The 21120-nt window shown below is 42.4% G+C and overlaps 1 protein-coding gene across 1 annotated transcript in view; it reads left to right on the top strand.

Annotated features, from left to right (window-relative positions):
* pm20d1.1 (peptidase M20 domain containing 1, tandem duplicate 1) overlaps positions 1-19936 on the top strand; it is a 64914-nt gene extending 44978 nt beyond the window's left edge. The window contains exons 8-12 of the mRNA XM_048611931.1: positions 3398-3476; positions 11586-11657; positions 14037-14202; positions 16774-16873; positions 18822-19936. Coding sequence (XP_048467888.1) covers positions 3398-3476; positions 11586-11657; positions 14037-14202; positions 16774-16873; positions 18822-18951 — 547 coding nt within the window. The 3' untranslated portion in view covers positions 18952-19936. The remainder of the gene's footprint in view (positions 1-3397; positions 3477-11585; positions 11658-14036; positions 14203-16773; positions 16874-18821) is intronic.
* The last annotated feature ends 1184 nt before the right edge of the window (positions 19937-21120 follow it).

Raw genomic sequence — 21120 nt, 5'->3', positions numbered from 1 at the left:
TTGGGGGCTAACTAAAGGCCAAGCCATCAAGATTGGAGCAATGAAAAACAGGGAAGTGTTCCCTCACTGTTTCAAAGTTTATAACAAGCCTCACTGATAATAAATCAATTTCTTTCAATGTTTTACTATTCTGTTTTCCAATGATTCAGTCCTTTGTGGATGGGACAAACTGAAAGCCATCATAATCACGATCTAACAGTGCTGGTTCTGTTGAAAGTTTATCATAGAATTGTTCTGGTGCAGAAGGAGGCCATTCAACCCAATGAGCACTAGCTCATTACAACGCCAATTTCCTGCTTTTTCACCCCATACCCTTCCTTATTCGTTATTTTTAGGCAAATCATCCAGTGCCCTCTTGAATCCATCAATTGATCTTGTTCAAATGATTAATGAGTTTCTGGATACAGAGCCTTTCCAGGTCAGACCATCACCCACAAAGCGAGCTTCTTCCTGGTGGTATCGTAGCCACCTGCACTGCGATAGCAGAAACCAATCAGTGTGTTACCCAAAAGAGTACTTCAACCTTCTCCTGGGTGTTCTTCCCATATGTGACAGACAAAAGACAGGGAGTCGATTCGGAATTTAATTAAACACAAATGCTTTGTTTAACTCTACAGGTATCAATACAAAATGTATTGGTTGCAATATTTACTTCTTTCTTCATCTAACTTCAACTCACTTCATTCAACGTTGCTTTAATTTGATTCACATATAACTCTAACCCTAAAAGTTTGGCTTGAAACAAATACCACCCCGATTCAAGTGAAGCAGGACAACTTTTGCTCCCACTGTAGATTTTTGCCTCATGGTTCTTTATCTCTCTCGCCGTCATTTCAGGACACCTATATCACGAATATGGGTCTCGAGTGGTCGCGAAGGAAAATTAACTTTGTCCCAAAGCGTGCTCAACCTTCCAGAAACTTTTCTGGCACTCAGCCAATAAATTGACTGAAACCTGATCACAATGTTCGATCCCAGCCAATGGAGTTAACTAGGAAACAACTCCCAGAGTTACAAGCAGTCACTACTGTTCTCCATACAAAGTGATAATGGTACCAGTCAAATCACTATAACACCTCTTTTCTTCGGTCAACACAGGAAACTGCAGGTCACAGCTTACAGGACAGGTCCCAACATGTCCTGACTGCAGTTTTAACCCAGGTCAGAGGATAAACTAGCTTGACCAAAGTTCCCAGCATGCTTGATTGTAGCTCTTAACTAGTCTTGTAGCCATTTCTGCTGCTGGCCACCTGACCACAAGTGGATTTCCCACCTTGACGTTGAAACTTTAATCATCTCCCCAGCCAGCAATTTGAACCCCTGCAATCGTTGTTGCTGGAAAAATAACAGAAATTAGGAGCTGGAGTAGGTCATTCAGCACTTTGAGCCTGCTCCATTATTCATCATGATCATGGCTTTCTCAACCCCATTTTCCCCTTTCTCTCTATAACCATTGATGCCTTTGATATCAATCTCTTTCTTAAATATCTCAGCGATCTGGCTTCCATAGCTTTCTGTGGGAGAAAATTCAACACATTGACCACCCTGTTGAGTGAAGAAATGTTTCCTCATCTCAGTCCTAAATGACCTACTCTGCATCCTGAGACTGTGCCCCCTGCTGTAGACTTCCCAACCAGGGAAAATATCCCCTCTGCATCTGTGCAGCCCTGTTAGAATTTTATACATTTCAAACAAATCCATTCTCACTCTTCTAAACAGGCCCACATGAACCCATCTTCCCTCAAATGCCAGTCCTGCCAGCCCAGTGAATCTCTGCTGCACACCGAAAGCTTGTGATTTCAAATAAACCTGTTGGACTATGAGCTGGTGTCATGTAACTTCTGACTTTGCTCACCCTAGTTTAGCACCAGCACCTCCACATCATGGCTATACAACTGCAACATGACTTGTCAATTTTTTACACTTTATGCCCCAAAAAATGAAACCACCTTATCTACTTGTGCTGCCTGTTTCAGGGAACTCTGAAATCTCTCTGTATATTAATACTTCTAAGGGTTCAGTCATTTACTGTACACTGCCCTCCTGCATTAGACCTTCCAAAATATATCACCTCATATTTATCTGGATTAAATTCCATCTGCCAGTTCTCTACCAAAGTCTCCAGCCTCTCAATATCCTGCTGTAAGCTCTGACAATCCTCCTCACTATCTGCAGCTAGCCCAATCTTTGTATCATCTGTAAACTCACTAATCATTGTCTGGCGTACAAGAACACCCAGATCCCTTTGTACATCTGCATTTCCCAAAATATCACCATTTAAACAATGGTGAGTTCCAAGAGGTTAGTCCAATAGCAATAAAGGAACAGTGACAAACATCCAGGTTGACAGATTGTGTGAGCCTTGGACTGGGATGTGAGTGTTGTTCTGATGCTACTGCCGCTTCTGATAGGAGGCTCATGGTCACGTGGGAGGCAGATGCCCCTGAAGGGATTTTTGCTAAGATTCTGGGATGAGAGGGTTGTCCTCTGAAGAGATGTTGAGTAGAATGAGCCGATAGTTCTGGTGCTTAGAAACATTCCACTGAAATGTGTAGGATTCCAAGGGAGCCTAGTTGCCCCATGGATGAGGTGTCTTGCTGAGGACAAATTTCTTCACTCGAAGCATGCATTAGAACATTGGGATTGGAAGGAAATGTAGGCCACTAGGCCCTTCATGCCTGCTCCACCATTCAATTAGATCACACTAAGCTGATTTATATTCCAAATTCCACATACCACAGCCTCCAAAAAGCTTTCACCCCTTTTGCTGGTCAATACTCTATAACTACCTTGGCCCTAAAAGTACTCAAAGACTGTTCCCATCACCTTCTGAAGAAGAGAGATCCAAAGATTCGCAACAAAACAAATTATCAACATCTGTCTTAAATTATTTTTAAACAGTGGCCCCTATGTTCAAGCTTCTCCCAAAACATCCGCCCTGTCAAAATCCCTCAGGAATTTTATATGCTCCGAATAAATCAATTTGATTGTGGCCGCATCACCATGTCCTGACCTGTGATCATAAAAACGTACAAGCCGGAAAGTTGCACATGTTTGGAATTCTCTGGAGTATTTTACTCCAGACAACCATGGGATGATCGGTGGTTGGACAATTTCAATACAGGGAGGATTAGTGTTTGGATATTAAGGGAATCAAGGGGAATGAGGATAAAACAGTAAAGTGGAGCTGGTATAAAAGTTGAGACATGATCTTATTAAACGTCAGAACATACTCAAGGGGTTGAATAATTTAACCATGTTACAATCTTTTACATTCCTATGAGGTGCCACAGAACATCCTGCAGAATGCCTTTTCCTGTTAAATTGGGACAGCTGAAGCACGTGAAACAAAAAGCTATAAATAAACCCTTTTTCTCTTTATTCCTCCATGTACCAGAATGATGGAGAAGAAACAAAGTACAAACACTATTGTCCGTACCACCACTGCAGTTACAGAGTTTCATGCTGGGATTAAGGTAAAAAAAAAAATTAACAATTTAATTTCACAAGGTAGGAGCTTTCTTTTGAAAAGTGTACTTCAGTATTTTATCATACTTGTTCTCAACTGTGTTTGGCTTTTGTCATCTTTTTTAAAGTGTGGGATGTGAATATAACTGGCAAGACCAGCATTCATTTCCCAACGTACCTGCCCCCAACCTGAGTCACTAGACCATTTCAGAGGGCAATTAAGAGTAAACCACATTGCTGTGGGTCTGGGGCCATTTGCATGCCAGAGCAGCATGGTGATTCAGTGATTCGTAGTTCTGCCTCACAGTGCCAGCGACCCAAGATCAATCCCACCCTTGGACGACTGTCTGTGTCGTTTGCACATTCTCTCTGTGTTGGTGTGGGTTTTCTCTGGATGCTCCAGTTTCCTCCCACAGTCCAAGATGTGCACGTTAGGTGGAATGGCCAGGGATAGGGTAGTGGCCCGGGTCTGGGTGGGCTGCTCTTTGGAGGGTCAGTGTGGACATGATGGGCTGAATGGCCTGCTCCCACACTGTAGGGATTCTACAAATCTCTGAAGCAAGATGACAGGTTCCCTTCCCTGAAAAGAATGAGTGACCCCAATTAGGCAGCATTTGTGGAAAGAGAAACAGTTAATGGTTTGAGTCCAAAGGCTCTTCTTCAGAAAATAACAGTCAACAAATGATAGTTTCATGATCAATGTTACTAAGATTAGCTTTCAGTAGCAGATTTACTAATGTAACTCAAGTTCACCAGCTACCCTAGTGGGATTTGAACCCATGCTCCCAGAACATTAGGCTTGGGGACCTCTAGGTTAATAGCCCATTGACATTACCACACCCATCCCCAAGTAGGATTCTTTTTATTCATTCATGGGATTTGGGCATCACTGGCTCCGCCAACATCAATTACCCATCCCAGAGGGCAGTTAAGAGTCAACCATTGCTATTGGTCTGGAATCATATGTAGGCCAGACCACGTAAGGATGGCAGTTTCCTTCCCTGAAGGACATTACTGAACCAGATGGGTTTTTCCAACAATTGGCAACGATTGACCAACCGTGGTCATCATCAGACTCTTAATTCCAGATTTTTATTGAATTCAAATTCTGTCATCTGCCATGGTGGGATTTGAACTTGGGTCTCTGGATTAACAGTCCAGCAATAATACCATTCGGCCGTCATCTTCCTTTATAATGCAGCTTTAAAGAGCAAGTGTTATCATGAGTCAAATCAGTCATTTAAGATGATTTTGATTTTTCTGAAGAATTTGCCAACTCTCAACTATAATGACCAGAGGATTTGAGCGAACTGCAATAAATTATTTAAGAAATATCCGTTGAGAGCAGAAAAAGATGGTGAGATTTGATAGCGCGCAGAAATGTGGTGCAAGAGTAGGCCATTGGACCCGTAGCATCTGCTCCAGCATTCAGTATGATCATGGCTGATCCTCTATCCCAGTGCCACATTCCTGTTTTCTCTCCACATCAAGTTATTATTATCAGTGGGTGGGTATTTGTAACATATTGACTGTCCGCAGAACAATTTCTAAATTTGATGTCATTTTGAAGATTTGAATTGATTTGCATCTCTCACCCATTGCTCAATGGGTTGGAGTATGTTTCCCAAAAAACTTGGTACCTACTGGAACCTTGCACCTTTGGCCACATAGCAGCCCAGATTTTGACAATTCCCCAGGTTAAGTTTGATTCAAACTGTCTGGAATTCACTTTCCACTCCCATACTCCTCCTCCACCAACGCCACATCCGGCATTATCCAATGCAAGCGTTTTTGACTGGATAATCATTCACACCATTGCACAAAGGTTTATTGTAATTCCAAGTTTCCAATTGCAACATTTGTTTGAAAGGACACCAGTTTGCCCATGGCATCCAGCAATCCTGGGGACAGGGGAAGATGAGACATTTAGTGTCAATCGATTTTATTTATTTATTTGTTCGCGGGATGTGGGCGTCACTGGATAGGCCAGCATTATTGCCCACTTGTCACTATTGAGAAGTTGTTGTTGGTCCACCTGTAGCCCATTTAGCAATAATTACAATAAAGGCCACCAGGCTCTGTATGACTAGGTGCCTTCCACCTCCCCACCCTCTCTTCCAGGCAGTTTCCATGATCAAAAATAGACAGTGCTCCTAACCAATGCAAACAATTCTGATCCTGAAAATACGCCAAGATATTTGGCACCATGCCCTATCTTCTGTGTGTGGCAAAAACTTCTAGGAGTGGAGACTATTCATCAGCAACGATCATCAAGCATGGAGCTTCCCAGTGCAGCCATGCAGCTTACAGCGAACATTGTTTGTGACCTATCCTTGTAATAAATAATAACATAATAAATAGCAAGAGGCCATTCGGCCTTTCAAGTCTGCCCCACCATTCAGTAAAATTGTGGCTGATCTACCTGAGGCTTCAGCTCTTCTTTCATGCCAGTTCCTACTGGGATGTGAGTTTTCAATGGTAAAGCCAGCAGTTACTGCCCATTGCTAAGTGCCCTGAGAAGGTAGAAATGAGTGCCTTCTTGAACCACTGCAGTCCATCTGGTGGTGTTGATACACCCACAGTCCTGCTAGGAAGGGATGTCCAAGTTCCTGGCACAGTGACAGTGAAGAAACAGTGATATATTTCCAAACCAGGCTAATATGTGACTTGGAGGAGAACGAACAGATGATGGTATCCTGTAGCCTTTGCTTGCACTTCTGAGGCCTAGCTTTGGAATGTATTGTTAAAGGAGCTTGATGAGTTGCTGCACTGCAAGCCCCCCATAGCTGGCATGGGCCTCTGCCACTGACTCCAATGATGGAGGCAGTGAATGTTTACAAGGTGAATGGAATTCAGATCAGGTGACATCGTCTACCTTGACTCCACATTCCTACCCTTTTCCCATGTCCCATGATTCTCTTAATGGCCAAGAAAGAGCAAGTGGAACATCCACCCCATCGATCAATCACTTTCACACACCAGATACCCACACATGAGCACCCTGGGCAAACCTAGACTTTTAATCATTAATCTGGTTGAGATCATTGTCAATTACAGCCTTACAGATTCTCATGAGCTTGCTTGTCCTGGATAAATTCCTGCAAACATAATGTAGGGGATGAAATGCAAACTGCTCAATAAACCTATCAGTGAAATTTATAGGATACAGTATGGGTAACTCCCCTGGAGTTTATTTAATCTATTTTTCTAATCAACTGGTTCAGCAATGTTGTTCCACACCTCTGGAGCAAGTGGGACTTGAACCCTGGCCTCCTACTTAATTCCATGAATAATCTGGTGAGTGTTGTCACTGTGTATCTTCAAAGGAGAGTTGGACTGGTTCCTGTCTGAAGGGAGATCCCATCCCTCATACAAGAAGTAGGAATAAAATAATTTAAAGCCTGATCAATGTAGCACCACCGACTAACTTCAAGGCATTTTTTTCTATCTCCATTGACCCTGACTGCTAGTTTTACCATTGAAAACTCACATCCCAACAGGAACTGGCATGAAAGAAGAGCTGAAGCTTTAGGTAGATCAGCCATGATTTTACTGAATGGTGGGGCAGACCTGAAAATCTGCACGACAACTGGGGATTGAAAAGGAAAGTCCATTTTCTTTTTATTCAAGGCTTTACTTTTACTGTTGCCATGTCGACTGTTACGTCGGGTCCTTGTCTTCCCCCTGCAGGCTTCTCCTGCCAGTTGTGTCAGGTATGAGGAGACTAAGCTGACAGTCAACCTTGGGTCACTGAACTCTGCACCCCCAACCCCCTCCCACCCAACTCCAACAGGAAACCATACCCTGACAGGAAAGTTTGCAAACCTGAGGGCAAGTGTCAGATTAAATTAATGACACAGTCTGTAGCTGTTTGCGTAGGAGGGTCGCCAAAGACAGGCCTGACAGAATTCAGTTGGAAGTCAGATGTAGTTCTCAGAGTATGCCTAGTTGTGTGGCAAGGTGAGCTGTGAGGATGATGCAGAGAGCCTTCAGTGTTATTTGGATAAGTTAGTGGGCAAATACACAGCAGATGGAGTGTAATGTGGATAAATGTGAGATTATGCATTTTAGTAGCAAAAGTAGGCAAGTGGATTATTATCGAAGTGACAATAGACTGGGGTGGTGATGGCCTAGTGGTATTATCACTAGCCTGTTAATCCCAAGACCCAGATAATGTTCTGGGCTCAAAGCCTGCCATGACAGATTGTGGAATTTGAATTTGTTTTTTTTTTAAATATCTGGAATTAAGAGTCTAATGATGACCATGAATCCATTATCAGGTAACATTTCTGGGACCCGGTTCAAATCCCGCCACAGCAGATGGCAGAATTTGAATTCAATAAAAATCTGGAATTAAGACCATGATTGGTCAATCATTGCCGATTGTCCGAAAAACCCATCTGGTTCACTAATGTCCTTTAGGGAAGGAAACTGCCATCCTTACCTGTTCTGGTGTACATGTGACTCCAGACCCACAGCAATGTGGTTGGCTCTTAACTGCTGTCTGGGATGGGCAATTAGGGATGTGCAATAGCCATCAATAAAGGAGAAGAAAAGACTGGGAAAGGGAGAGCTGCAATATGACCTGTGTGTCCTCGTGCACCGGTTACTAAAAGTAGGCAAGGTGCAGCAGGCACTGAAAAAGACAAATGGTATATAGGCCTTTGTAGCAAAGGGATTTGAGTACAGGAACTGGGATGTCTTACTGCAATTATACAGGGCCTTAGTGAGACCACACCTAGAGAAATGCATGTAGATTATCTCCTTATCTGTGGAAGGATGTTCTGACTATAGAGGGAATGCTGCCAAAGGTTTACCAGACTGATCCCTGGGACTGATATTCGGGGAGATAATGGAACGGTTAGGACTATAATCACAAGAATTTAGAAGAATGAGGTGACTTCTCATAGAAGTCTATAAAATTCTAACAGGATTAGACAGGGTAGATGCAGGAAGGACGTTCTCAATGACCAGGGAGTAGTCCCTTTTAGGACTGAGATGAGGAGGAATTTCTTCACCCAGGGAGTGGTGAGTCTGTGCAAATCTCTGTCACAGAAAGTGATTTAATGTTTTCAAGGAGGAGTTTGATGTAGCTCTTAAAGCTAAAGGAATCAAAAGATATGGGAGGAAAGTAGGAACAGGATACTGAGGTGAATGATCAGCCATGCTCATGTTGAATGGCAGAGCAGCCTTGAAGAGCCAAATAGCCTACTCCTGCTGCTATATGCTATGTTTCTATCTTCATTGTGTGAGCCCCCTGCAGGATAATAGCTAATGAAAACCATACATCATTGGTGATGGTAGTGTCCCTACCTCTGAGCCAGGGGGCCTGGCTTCAAGTCTCATCTATTCCAGAAATGCATAATGACATCTCTGAACGGATAGATTAGGAAGTATCTACATCCTCAGTGATGCCTGTAGAGGTGGAGACGCCCTGGGACCCAGGGTTAAGCCTGCAGTGTTCTATGAATGCTCTCTCTACCCACATAAGTATATGATATTAATAAAGGCTCCTGTTTTCCAGCATGGGGACAGAATCTCCTCTCTCTATAGACCCACAGAATAGGGTGGCATGGTGGCACAGTGGTTCGAACTGCTGCCTCACAGCACGAGGGACCTGAGTTCAGTTCCAGTCTGTGTGGAGTTTGCACATTCTCCCTGTGGGTTTCCACTGGGTGCTCCACTTCCTCCCCCAGTCCAAAGATAGGTAGGTTAGCCATGGTAAATAGGGGGTCATGGGGATATGGTGGGATGCTTTTCAGAGGGTCGGTGCAGACTTGATAGGCTGAATGGCCTCTTTCCATTCTGGATGAATAGTCGAGAATGCATTTTGTTTTAATTACTGTCCAGGATTGATTACTGCAGTGTTCAAAAGCAGAGACAGAAAATACAAATACAAATTAGGTCAGTATTTCCAGCATATTCTGCACGTATATTGGTTTTGCAGCATCTGTAGTTTGCCTTTGAAGATATAAGACTGTGGTACAGTTCTAGAGATTTGACGATCTTAGAAGAGATTTTAATTTACCCCGATAGTGATAAAATTAGTATTTAAAAAATTAAGGTGAGATTGGTATCTTCTCTTAACTTACAGGAAGAACACTGACTCAATAACTGTTCCTCCTCCTACATTTTTAATCCCTTTGAGTCACTGCTAAGTTCAGTATTGCAAACAGATATGTGTTGAATGTTTTCGGAAACATTTGCTAACAATGTGAAATGTAACCATTGGCATCAGGGGAACATAATGTTCTGTAGGAGATCCCAATCACCAGCATTGTTAGCCTAGAAATTTTTGTTTACAGAAATGAGAAAATCTATGAGCAATTTGCATCCCTGAATCTAAAGCCTCTCCTGGATTTGAAGCAAGCAGCAGTGCAGCAAGATCAGATTGAGATACCCAATTAATTACCATTCATCCAACCAACAATATTGCAAGCTGTTTAAATAAAGACTTGTTTCAAAACCAGGCTGATAGATAAGCTTTGGTGTGTCATAGGTGAGTGACAATACTCCACCTGCTGATCTTTCTGTTGTTTTGGGCTTCCATAAAGGGATTTGTTCAAACATGCAGCTGTCATCAGCTTTGAGTCAACACGCTAAATTTATGTCAGCACTTTCTTTCACTCTTGTGCTTTCTCTTTGTGTGTGTGTCTCTCCCTCTTTTTCAATTTGTCTCTCATTTGGCCCCCTTTCATCTTGCTTTTTCATATGGTTTTTCTCTGGTAATAGTGCAGTGGTAATGTCACTGGAATAGTATACCAGTAAACCCAGGTTAATGTTTTGGGGATAAAGGTTCAAGTCCCACCACAGCAGATGATGAAATTTGCATTTATTAAAAGTTAGCTAAATGAGACCTTTTTCTGCACTGTATGACTCTATAACTGTTGTAAAATCTGGTCTGGTGCACTAGTGTCCTTTACCTGTTCTGACCTACAAATGACTCAGAACTACAGTAGCGTAGTTGACTCTTAACTGCCCTCTAGGAAATTAGGGATAGGCAAGAAATCATTGCCAGTGGTACCTGCATCCTGCAAATGAGTGAAAGTAAAATTTCTGTCTCATCCTTGTTCACTTTTTAGCCTCACTGATTGCGGCTCTTCATTAAAAACACAGGAATATTGTGTCTACTTCTGGACACAGCAGATTAGAAAGGATGTACGTCTTCAGAGCACATGCAAAAAGATTGGAGAACATTTCCAGGGATGGGATCTTAAGTTACATAGACTGGAGAAGCTGAGGGTGCTGTCCTTGCAGAGGTGAAAGTTAGGGGAATACTTCAGAAAGTGTTCAAAATATTGAGAGGGTGTGGACAGAGTAGATAGGGAGAAACTATATTCATTGGTAAAAGGATCATGAACCAGAGAAACACTGATTTAAAACCATTGGCAAAAGAACAAAAGGGACCATGAGGGAAAATTGTTTTCTACCCTGATTAGTTATGATCTGGATTACACTGCCAGATTCAATCATACTTTTCAAAAGGGAATTGGATCAATGTTTGAAAGGGAAAGATTTTCAGCATCATAGGGACACAAACAGTTAGTTAGGAATTTAGCAATTTCTGTTTACATGAGGCAGTTTTGTATCCCATTATACACACCTGCTGAAGAGCATGTCCCAGCAACTACAGTGAAACTGACTCTCAGTCTGACTGTTTAACCAACTGCGTAAGCAACAGTGTCAGTGTGGGACAAATAGGCTTCAACTCCTGACCACCAGAGCAATAATGTTATTTTCACTCACTTACACTGTCCTATTTAGTGCAGTTAGCTCAGTTGGTTGGGTGGCTGGTTTCTAATGTAGAGTGATGCCAACAGCACAGGTTCAATTCCTACGCTGGCTGAGGTTACCAGGACTGTTCAACCCCTTCCCTCGCCTAAGTCATGGTGTACCTCAGGTTAAACCACCACCAGTCAACTCTTTCTGATGAAAAGCAGCCCAATGGTCCACTGGGACTACAGTGACTTCACGATCCAAAATAAGTCACAGGTTGGAACAAATCTTGTTTTGCATGTCCCAGAGTTTGCATTGCCTTGTGTGTATAGTCAGTGAAGAGTTGCTGCAATTTCATTGTGTATTCTATGTCAATGTTGTTCTTGTTCTTTTCTGTTCAGGCTAATGTGATAGCTCCTTTCGCGAGGGCAACTGTGAACTTCCGGCTCCATCCAGTCCACACTCTGGATCAGGTATTCGGAATATGAATTGGGAATGATTCTAAACGCAAACTCCAGTCTTAATTATCATCTGGTTGCAGAGGTGGAACTAACAGCAGATTGAGGGACTCTTGTGGCACAGGGGTAGCACCGCTAATTCTCAGCTAGGAGCCCCGATTCAAATCCCACCTGCTCCAGAGGCATGTCTTAACATCTCTGAACAGGTTGATTAGTAAAAGATCTTGGAGCCAGATTGGCTGGTGATGAAATATCACTGACCTATGTGCTGGTGTCCAGTTCTGGTTCTGCCTATGTCGAGCCAAGATCAGGGGAGATGTAGGAATGTGTTGAGGGAGGTGGGTATAACAGCTATCTGCTTGGATGCAATAGAAAGCCAACAAAGAAAAGGATTTATTAAGCATAGAATCTCTACAGTATGCAACCAGGCCATTTGGCCCATCAACTCCACACCAACCCTCTGAACAGCATTTCACCCTACCCTATAACCTCACGTTTCCCATGGCCAATCCACCTAACCTGTGCATCTTGGGAAACCCGCTCAGACACAGGGAGAACATACAAACTCCACACAGCCACCCGAGGGTGGAATTGAACCCTGGTCTCGGGTGCTGTGAGGCAGCAGGTCTAACCACTGAGCCATCGTGCAGCCGCAAGACCACCCTGAACACACCATTTGGAATTTTACCCACTACAGTTGAAATACAGCCAGTGGATGGAGTCGGCAGATCTTGGAAGGAGGGGCGGCACTACAGAACACTGCTCACTCCCTGCACTTGTCACGACCACACATCCACCATTGCCATCAATCTATGATGATGGCCTGGCCAACACGTTTGTGAAATCACTTCAGAGAGCACCTCCATCATGAGACACCTCTTTCTCCTACCTACCTCAGCAGTTCCATCTCTGACGATGGGGCGGCCAACCCCTGAGTGCAGGAGGACCACCTATTGACCTTCAAGCCTCTGGAGCCTGCCCACTGTTCTTAATTGGACATGGTGCATCCAAGCTGCTACTTAACGCATCGCCACCTTCTCCAAATTCACCCTCTGCTTCACAGTGTGTGTGGGCATTTGATTTAAGTCTCCTTCCGATGACGTGATTAAGATCCAACGACTCCTTATTTTATTTGGAAGCAATTCTTACTAACTGTAACTGATGTTAACACACACATCCTATATCTTTGGAAATAATCTTGCAGTGTTCTTTGGTGAATTTTCTCAAAATCCTTTCACCAACATTTGGCCAGAATTGTGTACGGTCTAGGGTTAGGGGTTGGCTGCCACTAGAACTCTGACCTCCAAAGCCAGGGATTATGGGTTCAAGTCCCACCTGGGGTGATGGTGTGGAGTAGGCTTGAGGGGTTAAATTGATTTGCTCCTGATTCCAATACGTTAAGCCTTTTTTCTTATAGTTTTATCAGTAAGGGAATTAAAGGTTGTGGAGAAAAGACAGGAAAGTGGAGCTGAGGACTATCAAATCAGCTATGATCTCAGTGAATGGTAGAGCTGACTCAATGGGCTGAATGTCTACTTCCGCTCCTAGGTCTTATGGAGACTCTCAGGAGAATTCAACTCCCATTTTGTAATGTTCTGCAGTAATGGTTTCCTTATAGACCCTGGTGTCTCTTTGTGGATGTGGTTCACTGTCATCTACAGAGCATCAAAAAACAAATGAATGAATGGTAACATTTTTCCATTGCAGCCATGTATCCACCCACATGTTAACTTGACTCAGTGATGGCCCATTTGCCTCTGATTCAGAAGGTTGTGGGTTAAAAATTCCCTCCATGTGCATGAGTGTCAAGCCAAGACTAACACTGTGGTGTCAAAGTGAAGACGTGCTGCACAGTCAGAGGTACTGTTTCTGGATGGAACATTAAACTGTGTCCCTTCCAACTTTCTGATTGTGAATGTGTGCCACTATTTGAAGAGCAGAAGAGTTCCCCCATTGTCTTAGCCAACATTTATCCCTCAACCAATAATCACCAAAATGTAGGAACTAGGCAGTCATCATTATTCCCTATAGGACCTTCCAATCTGCAGATTGGTTCCCGTTATGATCGACATCCATTAATTCCAATTGATCAGTCTCAGTTGTAATGCATCCTCCCCTATATGGTCTTACTGATATTTGCTGGTCAGGCTTACACACAGAAAAGAGAACACACCATTGAATGAGGTATCACAATGCAACAGGGATTCAATAATAAGGTCATGCTGCTATGTTTGTGTTTCAAATTCCACATTCCCATCTAACTTCGATAACCTTTTGACTCTCTAGTTTAACAAAAATCTATCTACCTCTGTCTTAAAAATGACCCCATTCCCTTCACCTTCTGAAGCAGAGAGCTCCATCAGTTAATATACATTAAATATATTTTCTTTCCAGCTTCTCCAGCAAATTCAGCATATTATTTCTGATGAACGAGTGAAGATTGAAGTTCTGCAGCACTATCCCTCGCTCCCAATGAGTTCTTACGATGATACTTCATTCGGCTATCAAGTTATCAAAGGGACCATTCAAAACATTTTCCCTGAAGTAGCTGTTGCTCCAGGTAAAAGAAATTCCTGAACTCAATGTTTACCACCACATTTAGATTAAAGTAATTATAATGTCTGGAATCACACAGAGAGAGATTGTCCTGCAGCTTCTCCATCTCCTGATAAAACATCCAGAAATCCTCGAAATTTCATGATGGACTGCCATCAGGATTTGTGACTCAATTACCTTTAAAGTCTGGTTTGATGCATCATAGTCTTTCATTATTGTGGAAATGTAGCTCACAAATTACCAGCAAGTGTAAAAAACGGCAGAACGATACCTGAGGCCCAGTTTGATCAAAACATCAAACTGGTCTGGAAAAAACTGGAGCTAAGTCTATGTGAGCCTCTGTGACAAAATATTTGTCGGTTTGCCAGAGGTTAACAAGCTCAATGCAACTCCTCTTGAACTCTCCCTAATTCCTCAACCTTAAGTCAGGCAGGTGGCACAGTGGCTCAGTGGTTAGCACTGCTGCCTCACAGCACCAGGGACCCAGGTTTTATTCCACCCTCAGGCGGCTGTCTGTGTGGAGTTTGCACGTTCTCTCTGTGTCGGCATGAGTTTTCTTCGGGTGCGCCGGTTTCCTCCCATAATCCAAAGATGTGCAGGTAGGTGGATTGGCCATGCTAAATTTCCTCGTAGTGTCCAGGGATGTGTAGGCTTAGGTGGATTAGCGATGGTGGATGTGTGTGGGTCTGGGTGGGATGCTGTTTGGAGCGTCAGTGTATACTTGATTGACGAGATGGTCTCTATCTTCACTGTCGGGATTTCTAAGTCTCCAATACATTCACCTCATTGGTGGCCACGTACATACAAAAGGTGACGGTCAAGAAGGCACAACAATGCCTCTTCTTTCGCAGGCGGCTTAGGAAATTCGGCATGTCCATAAGGACTCTCACCAACTTTTACAGATGCACCACAGAAAGCATACTGTCCAGGTGCATAACAGCCTGGTACGGCAACTGCACTGCCCAGGACCGTAAGAAACTACAGAAGGTTGTGTGCACAGCCCAGACCATCACAGAAGCCAACGCCAACCTCTGATCCGTGGAGTCCATTTACACATCTCGTTGCCAAGGAAAGGCTGTCAACATCATCAAAAACCCATCCCACCACGGTAATGCTCTCCTGCAACCTCTTCCATTGGGCAGAAGATACAGAAGCTTGAACACACGTACCAACAGGTTCAAGAACAGCTTCTTCCCTGCTGTTATTAGACTGATGGATGAACTGTCTAATTTCAAATAATGTTGATCTTGTTTGTGGTGATCTTGCTTCACGCACATCCTGTGTAGTCTAACCTGTATGCCTTACTCTGTGCAAGTTTTTTTCACCCTATGATTTGTATGTCCTGACTTACTACGATCTGCCTGTACCACTTGTAAACAAAGCTTTTCACTGTACTTTGGTACACGTGACAATAAATCAAATCAGTTCAAATCAAATCAAGACCTATGAATTAGGGACAGGATTAGGCCATTTGAGCCTGCATTGCCATTCAATAAGATCATAGCTGACCTGATTTCCACACTTCGCCTTAGCCTTGATAACCTTTTACCCTTTTGTTCATCAAAAATCTTTTTCCTTCTGCCTTAAATGTAATCAAAGTCTCACCAGATATTTTTAAGGACAAATCTTCAGATTCTGGAACTCCTCCCTGAATGTCTTCCCATCCCTTTCCTTCTTCAAAGCTGTCCATACAACTAATTTCTTTGACGACATTTTTGATCAACTCTACAAACATACACTCATGGGGCTCGGTGCCAATTATTTCCCCCTTATTCTTCAGCAAAACACCCAACAAATGCAAATACTTTTCTACTTTTAAGTGAACAACACACTGCAAGGGTTTCCTGTCCTCGTTTATCATCCTAAAATATGTTACATTACATTCATCCACGTTCAGTTGCATCTACCATCTGGCTACCAACCAGCCCAAATGTCTTCCTGAAATCTTTGACAGTCCTTTCCACTGCCTTTGTACCATCATTATGAGCAAGATGGGATCATCTGTGCATACCATGAGTAGCACAGAACCTTAGGATATGCCATACCCAGTCATAGTCTAACTCAAGCTTCACACTAACTCTTTCCCTCTGTCAACCATTTTCTATTTATGCTGCTGCACATTCTCTCATGACAGTGTTGGATTTTTTTAACCAGTTTCTGGCATGATATCAAATTGAGTGTTTGTGAAAATACACATACAGTTCACGATTATGGATTTCCACAAGGTTTGTCTAATCTTTGACAGTCATGTGGTGGAAACCTTTTTGAGATAAGGGGTCTTTTGGCCATGAACACTGGTTTTCTGGAGATCCATCAATCTCCTGGCAAAGTAGATTGGAAAGATCAATGGAAGTTAGTAGTCTATCTAGCACACAGCATTAATATATCTGGTTGATCACCTTACTTAAAAAAAAGTACTGAAATTTTCAAATGTGGCTTACTTTTAACAAATGGGTAAGAATCAATGTCCAGTGCAGAAGTGATGTTAATTTTTTGTTGTTCAAACAGTGAAGGCCAAGAATCTTAAGAGAAACACAGCCTGGTACTTGCTAATTATTTTCTTAACTTCTATTAGGTTTGTGCATTGCAAATACAGATACCAGGCACTACCAGAAACTGACCAAGGAACTCTACAGATTTATTCCAATGATATTGAAGCAAGAAGACGTAACTCGGTAAGAAGTCATCTCAACGATAGTAATCAACTTTCAACCCTTCTGTTTTAGAGCTCCAAGTCTAGCTAGTAATTCTTGGTCATTGCCTTATATTGAAGAAGGCTGGTACAGTAAATGTGATAGCCCAGCAAGTGGTTTGGTCACTCTGAGAATAATCAATACACTGTTAGCCCTGATTCATTATAATTACAGCAGTGAATAATTTGCTAACTTTGTACAAGGGTACAGGACAGATTGATTTGATGTATAGTGTGCTTTCTTTCCAAGGACTTTCTGTACAACATTATGAACTCTTTCTACTGCTTCCATGCAACTGCACTTTAAAACCTTGAGTTCTCCAGTGACTTTCTATTCTTGCTCAATACTTAACTATCTCGATATTTCCAATTGGTTGTTTATATCTAAATGCACTATTTTTATTCATTCATGGATATGAGTGTTGCTGGCTGGGCCAGCATTTATTGCCCACCCCTAACTGGCCTTGGGAAGGTAGTGGTGAGCTGCTTTCTTGAACTGCTGCAGTCTGTTTAGTGGAGGTACACCCACAGTGCTATGAGGGAAGAAGTTCCAGGATTTTGACCCAGCAACAATGAAGAAATAGCGATAAATTTTCAAGTCAAGGTGGCGTGTAGCTTGGAAGGAAACTTGCAGGTGATGATATTCCCCTGTACCTGCTGCCCTTGTCTTTATATGTGGTAGAGACCATGTGATTGGAGGGTATTGTCTAAGGAGCCTTGTTGAGTTGCTGCAGTGCATCTTGTAGATGGTACACGTTGCTGCCACTGTGCATTAGTAGTGAATGGCATGAATGTTTAAGGCAGTGAATACAGTGCCAGTTAAACAGGTTGCTGTGTCCTGGTTGGTGTTGAGCTTCTGGCATGTTATTGGAGATGATGGAAAGACATTAGGGAGTCTGATTCAGAAGCAGATTGTTGGTCTTTCTAGCCTGCCACCTTAACTTGTTATGTGCTATCTTAGCTCACCTTAGCACACCAGCTGTGTCATTCTTATTATTTGAAGGGTTTAAAATACCACTCTCACATTTTTGGTTCTTGAGCCCAGTGACATTAAATACATTTCCCTGCCATGTTCATCCCCTTTCCCTTCTTGAAGCAGTTTTGTTTTTATTTTGCTGAGCTATGATCCACAGGTACTAAACAAATGAATGAGCCACTTGTGTTTTCAATGGACTATTTGACCTGTTGGACATCTACGCACCCAATGTCCATCCAGACTGAGTTTAAACAGGGATCAACACTCGGTGATCCAGAGCAGGGGCCCTGGATAGTTATTCCGAATTGGCGTCCTTGAGGCTGATCTGGCAGCCACTGTATTTAAATGGTGAGTCCAGTTCAGTTTTTAGTCAGTGGTAATAGGATGTTGACAGCGAGAGATTCAGTGATGGTGACACCATTGAATATCAAGAGGCAGTGATTTGATTGTCTTATCTTTAAGATTATCATTTCTAAGTCCTTGTGTATCATGAATTTATCACTTACTGAACCGAACCTGAATATTGTCCAGCTCTTGCTGCTTTATGAGCATGGACTGCTTCAGTATCTGAGGTGTCACAAATGGTAGTGAATATTATGCAGTCATCAGCAAACATCTGTGGTCCTTATGATGGAGGGAAGGTCATTGATAAAACAGCTAAAAATGGTTGGATCTACTACACTCCCCTGAGGAACTCCTGCAGAAAGATCCTGGAGCTGAAATGATTGGCCCCCAACAAACACAACTACCTTCCTTTGGGCCAGGTATGACTCCAGCCAATGGAGAGATTTCTCCTTGATTCCCATTGACTCAAGTTTTGGCAAGGTTCCTTGATCCCATGTAATGAAGTCAGGAGCTGAGTGGCCCTTACACAATAACTTATACAGTCATGCTCACAAGCAATGGATAATTCTTTAAATTAGCACTTTTTTTCTTCATCTCTCTATCTCTTTAGGGTACATGGCGTGAATGAAAGAATATCAGTAAAGAACTATGAAGAAATTGTGAAGTTCTATTTCCGACTACTGCAGAACTCTGATCTAAGCAGTCTACCATCTTCCCGCATTCCCTCTTGTGACCTGTAGAAAGTTCCTGGATTGGCACGGACTGCTTTCTCTAACTTATGTTGCAAATATTCCCATAACATTCACTCAAAATCCAACTAAAATTCAACCACACATATTTACCTCTCAACGTTGTTGGAGATTGGGACAACATGTCTTAACTTTGCAGACTTTTATCGATGGGTGTGATTAGCGTAACTAATATAAGGAATAAGAATTGTGAAACATCTCAATGACTCAATGTGTGAAACAGGGTTTATCCTCTGGTCTGAGATGAATTGGTTTATTGTGCTTAGACTCGGAAAGGTAGGGAGAACGTGATGGAGGTGGGTGGTGGGGATTGGAAAGAGAGAAAAGAATTAGCTAGGGTTACCAGTTCCTGATACGACACAGTAGCCCTGAGCTGGAAATGTTAATGTGTGGCTGATGCTGGGTAGAGAAGGTTACACATTTACATTCGCCTGTAAATGTGAATGGTAGAAAGGAAGCACATGTACTGGACAAATATTGTCTCTTTTGGAACTGCATCAGCAACTACTACAATGATGATCCAAGAGACATAGCAACAAATATTAGAAAAGAGTTGAAAAGACCATTACAAGGTATGCTAATACCTACAAATTACAACTGTATTGAATCAACATATACATCAAAATGAATATGTATGGATATTGTCATCTGCCTTAGAGAATGTTCCTACTGGATTTATCTGCGTGGTAAATAACATTATCCAACACCTTTCACAGGTGATGCAGTTTGTGGAATTATGTTTAATGAAAAAATTTTAATGATAGTTTCACAGTAATATTTATATAATTATTCAGGGTAGTCACAATGAAGGCCTATATTTAAAAATCATTTATACATGAATTATAAGGGGCAGATTGAGGCCCTTTGAGTCAGGAAAATTCTTCAATGCCATTCTTGTGGCTTCACAACACTATGTTTTATTTTTGCCAGAACAGTATTAAATTTATTGCATAATTAAAGACATATTTGAAACCTGGTTATATTGCTGTTTTATTCTGTGAAGTAAAAGGATACCAATTGTTGAATATATGATGCAGGAGGCACATTTTGGAACAGAAACGGCAATTGCTGGAGAGACTCAACAGGGCTGGCAGCATTTGTGGAGAGAAAGCACAGTTAACATTTTGAGTTCAGTGACCCTCTTTGGCTTCTTAACCCAAGAAGGGTCACTGTATTTGAAACATTAACTCTGCTTTCCACCAGACTTGGCAATTTCTGTTTCAGATTCCCAGCATCCACAGTTCTGTGTTTTATATTAGTGCATATGGAATCTTGTTTTCCTGTGCTGCTTGTTTTTAAACTCATCTTTGTTGGATCCATAATTTTATGATCTATGGAACTATCATAAGAAACAGTAGCTGGAGTATGCCATTCAGCCCCTCAAGGTTGCTACCCCTTTCAACAAGCTCATGACTAAACTGATTGTAGCTTTAAACTGCAGTTCCCTGCCTGTCCCACTTGACTCATTTACACATCAAAATCTGTATGATCTGAATTCAAGTCTCAGCCTAATATTCCTTCAAGCAATTTATTTCTTGTCACCATTGTCTATGTTTCAGTCTACTCTTCTCAAAGTGGTCATAAGCAGGTCTCATGAAGGCAAATTAGTGCTGTGGTGTCCCAGGGCAGGGTCTTGCAGCCCTGTGCCAGAGTCTTTGTCTTCAGAAAATGCTTTGTTCCTGGTAATTGCTGGCAAGACCACAACATTTGGTACACTGACGGTGTGGCATTGAGCCTGTGTAGTGTGGATATCGGGCAGAGAGATTAGGGCTTTATTTCATAAGACCACACCGCTATGTCCACTTCGCAACAACCACATTTCTCAGCGGCATTACACCTACAGAGGTAGAGTGAATTTTGTGAAACACAGATCTTGCGTACATTGAGACTGGGGGGACCACATTTCTCAGCGGCATTACACCTACAGAGGTAGAGTGAATTTTGTGAAACACAGATTTTGCGTTCATTCAGACTGGGGACCACATTTCTCAGCGGCATTACACTTACAGAGGTACAGTGAATTTTGTGAAACACAGATTTGGCGTACATTCAGACTGGGGAACTCGCATGCTCTTTTGCCAGTCTCTTTGCCCTAACAGTAAGCAAGAGGAGAAACAGAGACGTATATTTTTTTCAAATCAACCGGTTCAGAAATGTTAT

This window comes from Rhincodon typus, chromosome 25 (assembly GCF_021869965.1).
Source record: "Rhincodon typus isolate 14 chromosome 25, sRhiTyp1.1, whole genome shotgun sequence".
NCBI lineage: Eukaryota > Metazoa > Chordata > Chondrichthyes > Orectolobiformes > Rhincodontidae > Rhincodon > Rhincodon typus.
The sequence above is the reverse complement of the archived record's forward strand: the minus strand, read 5'-3'. Positions and strand labels throughout refer to the sequence as shown.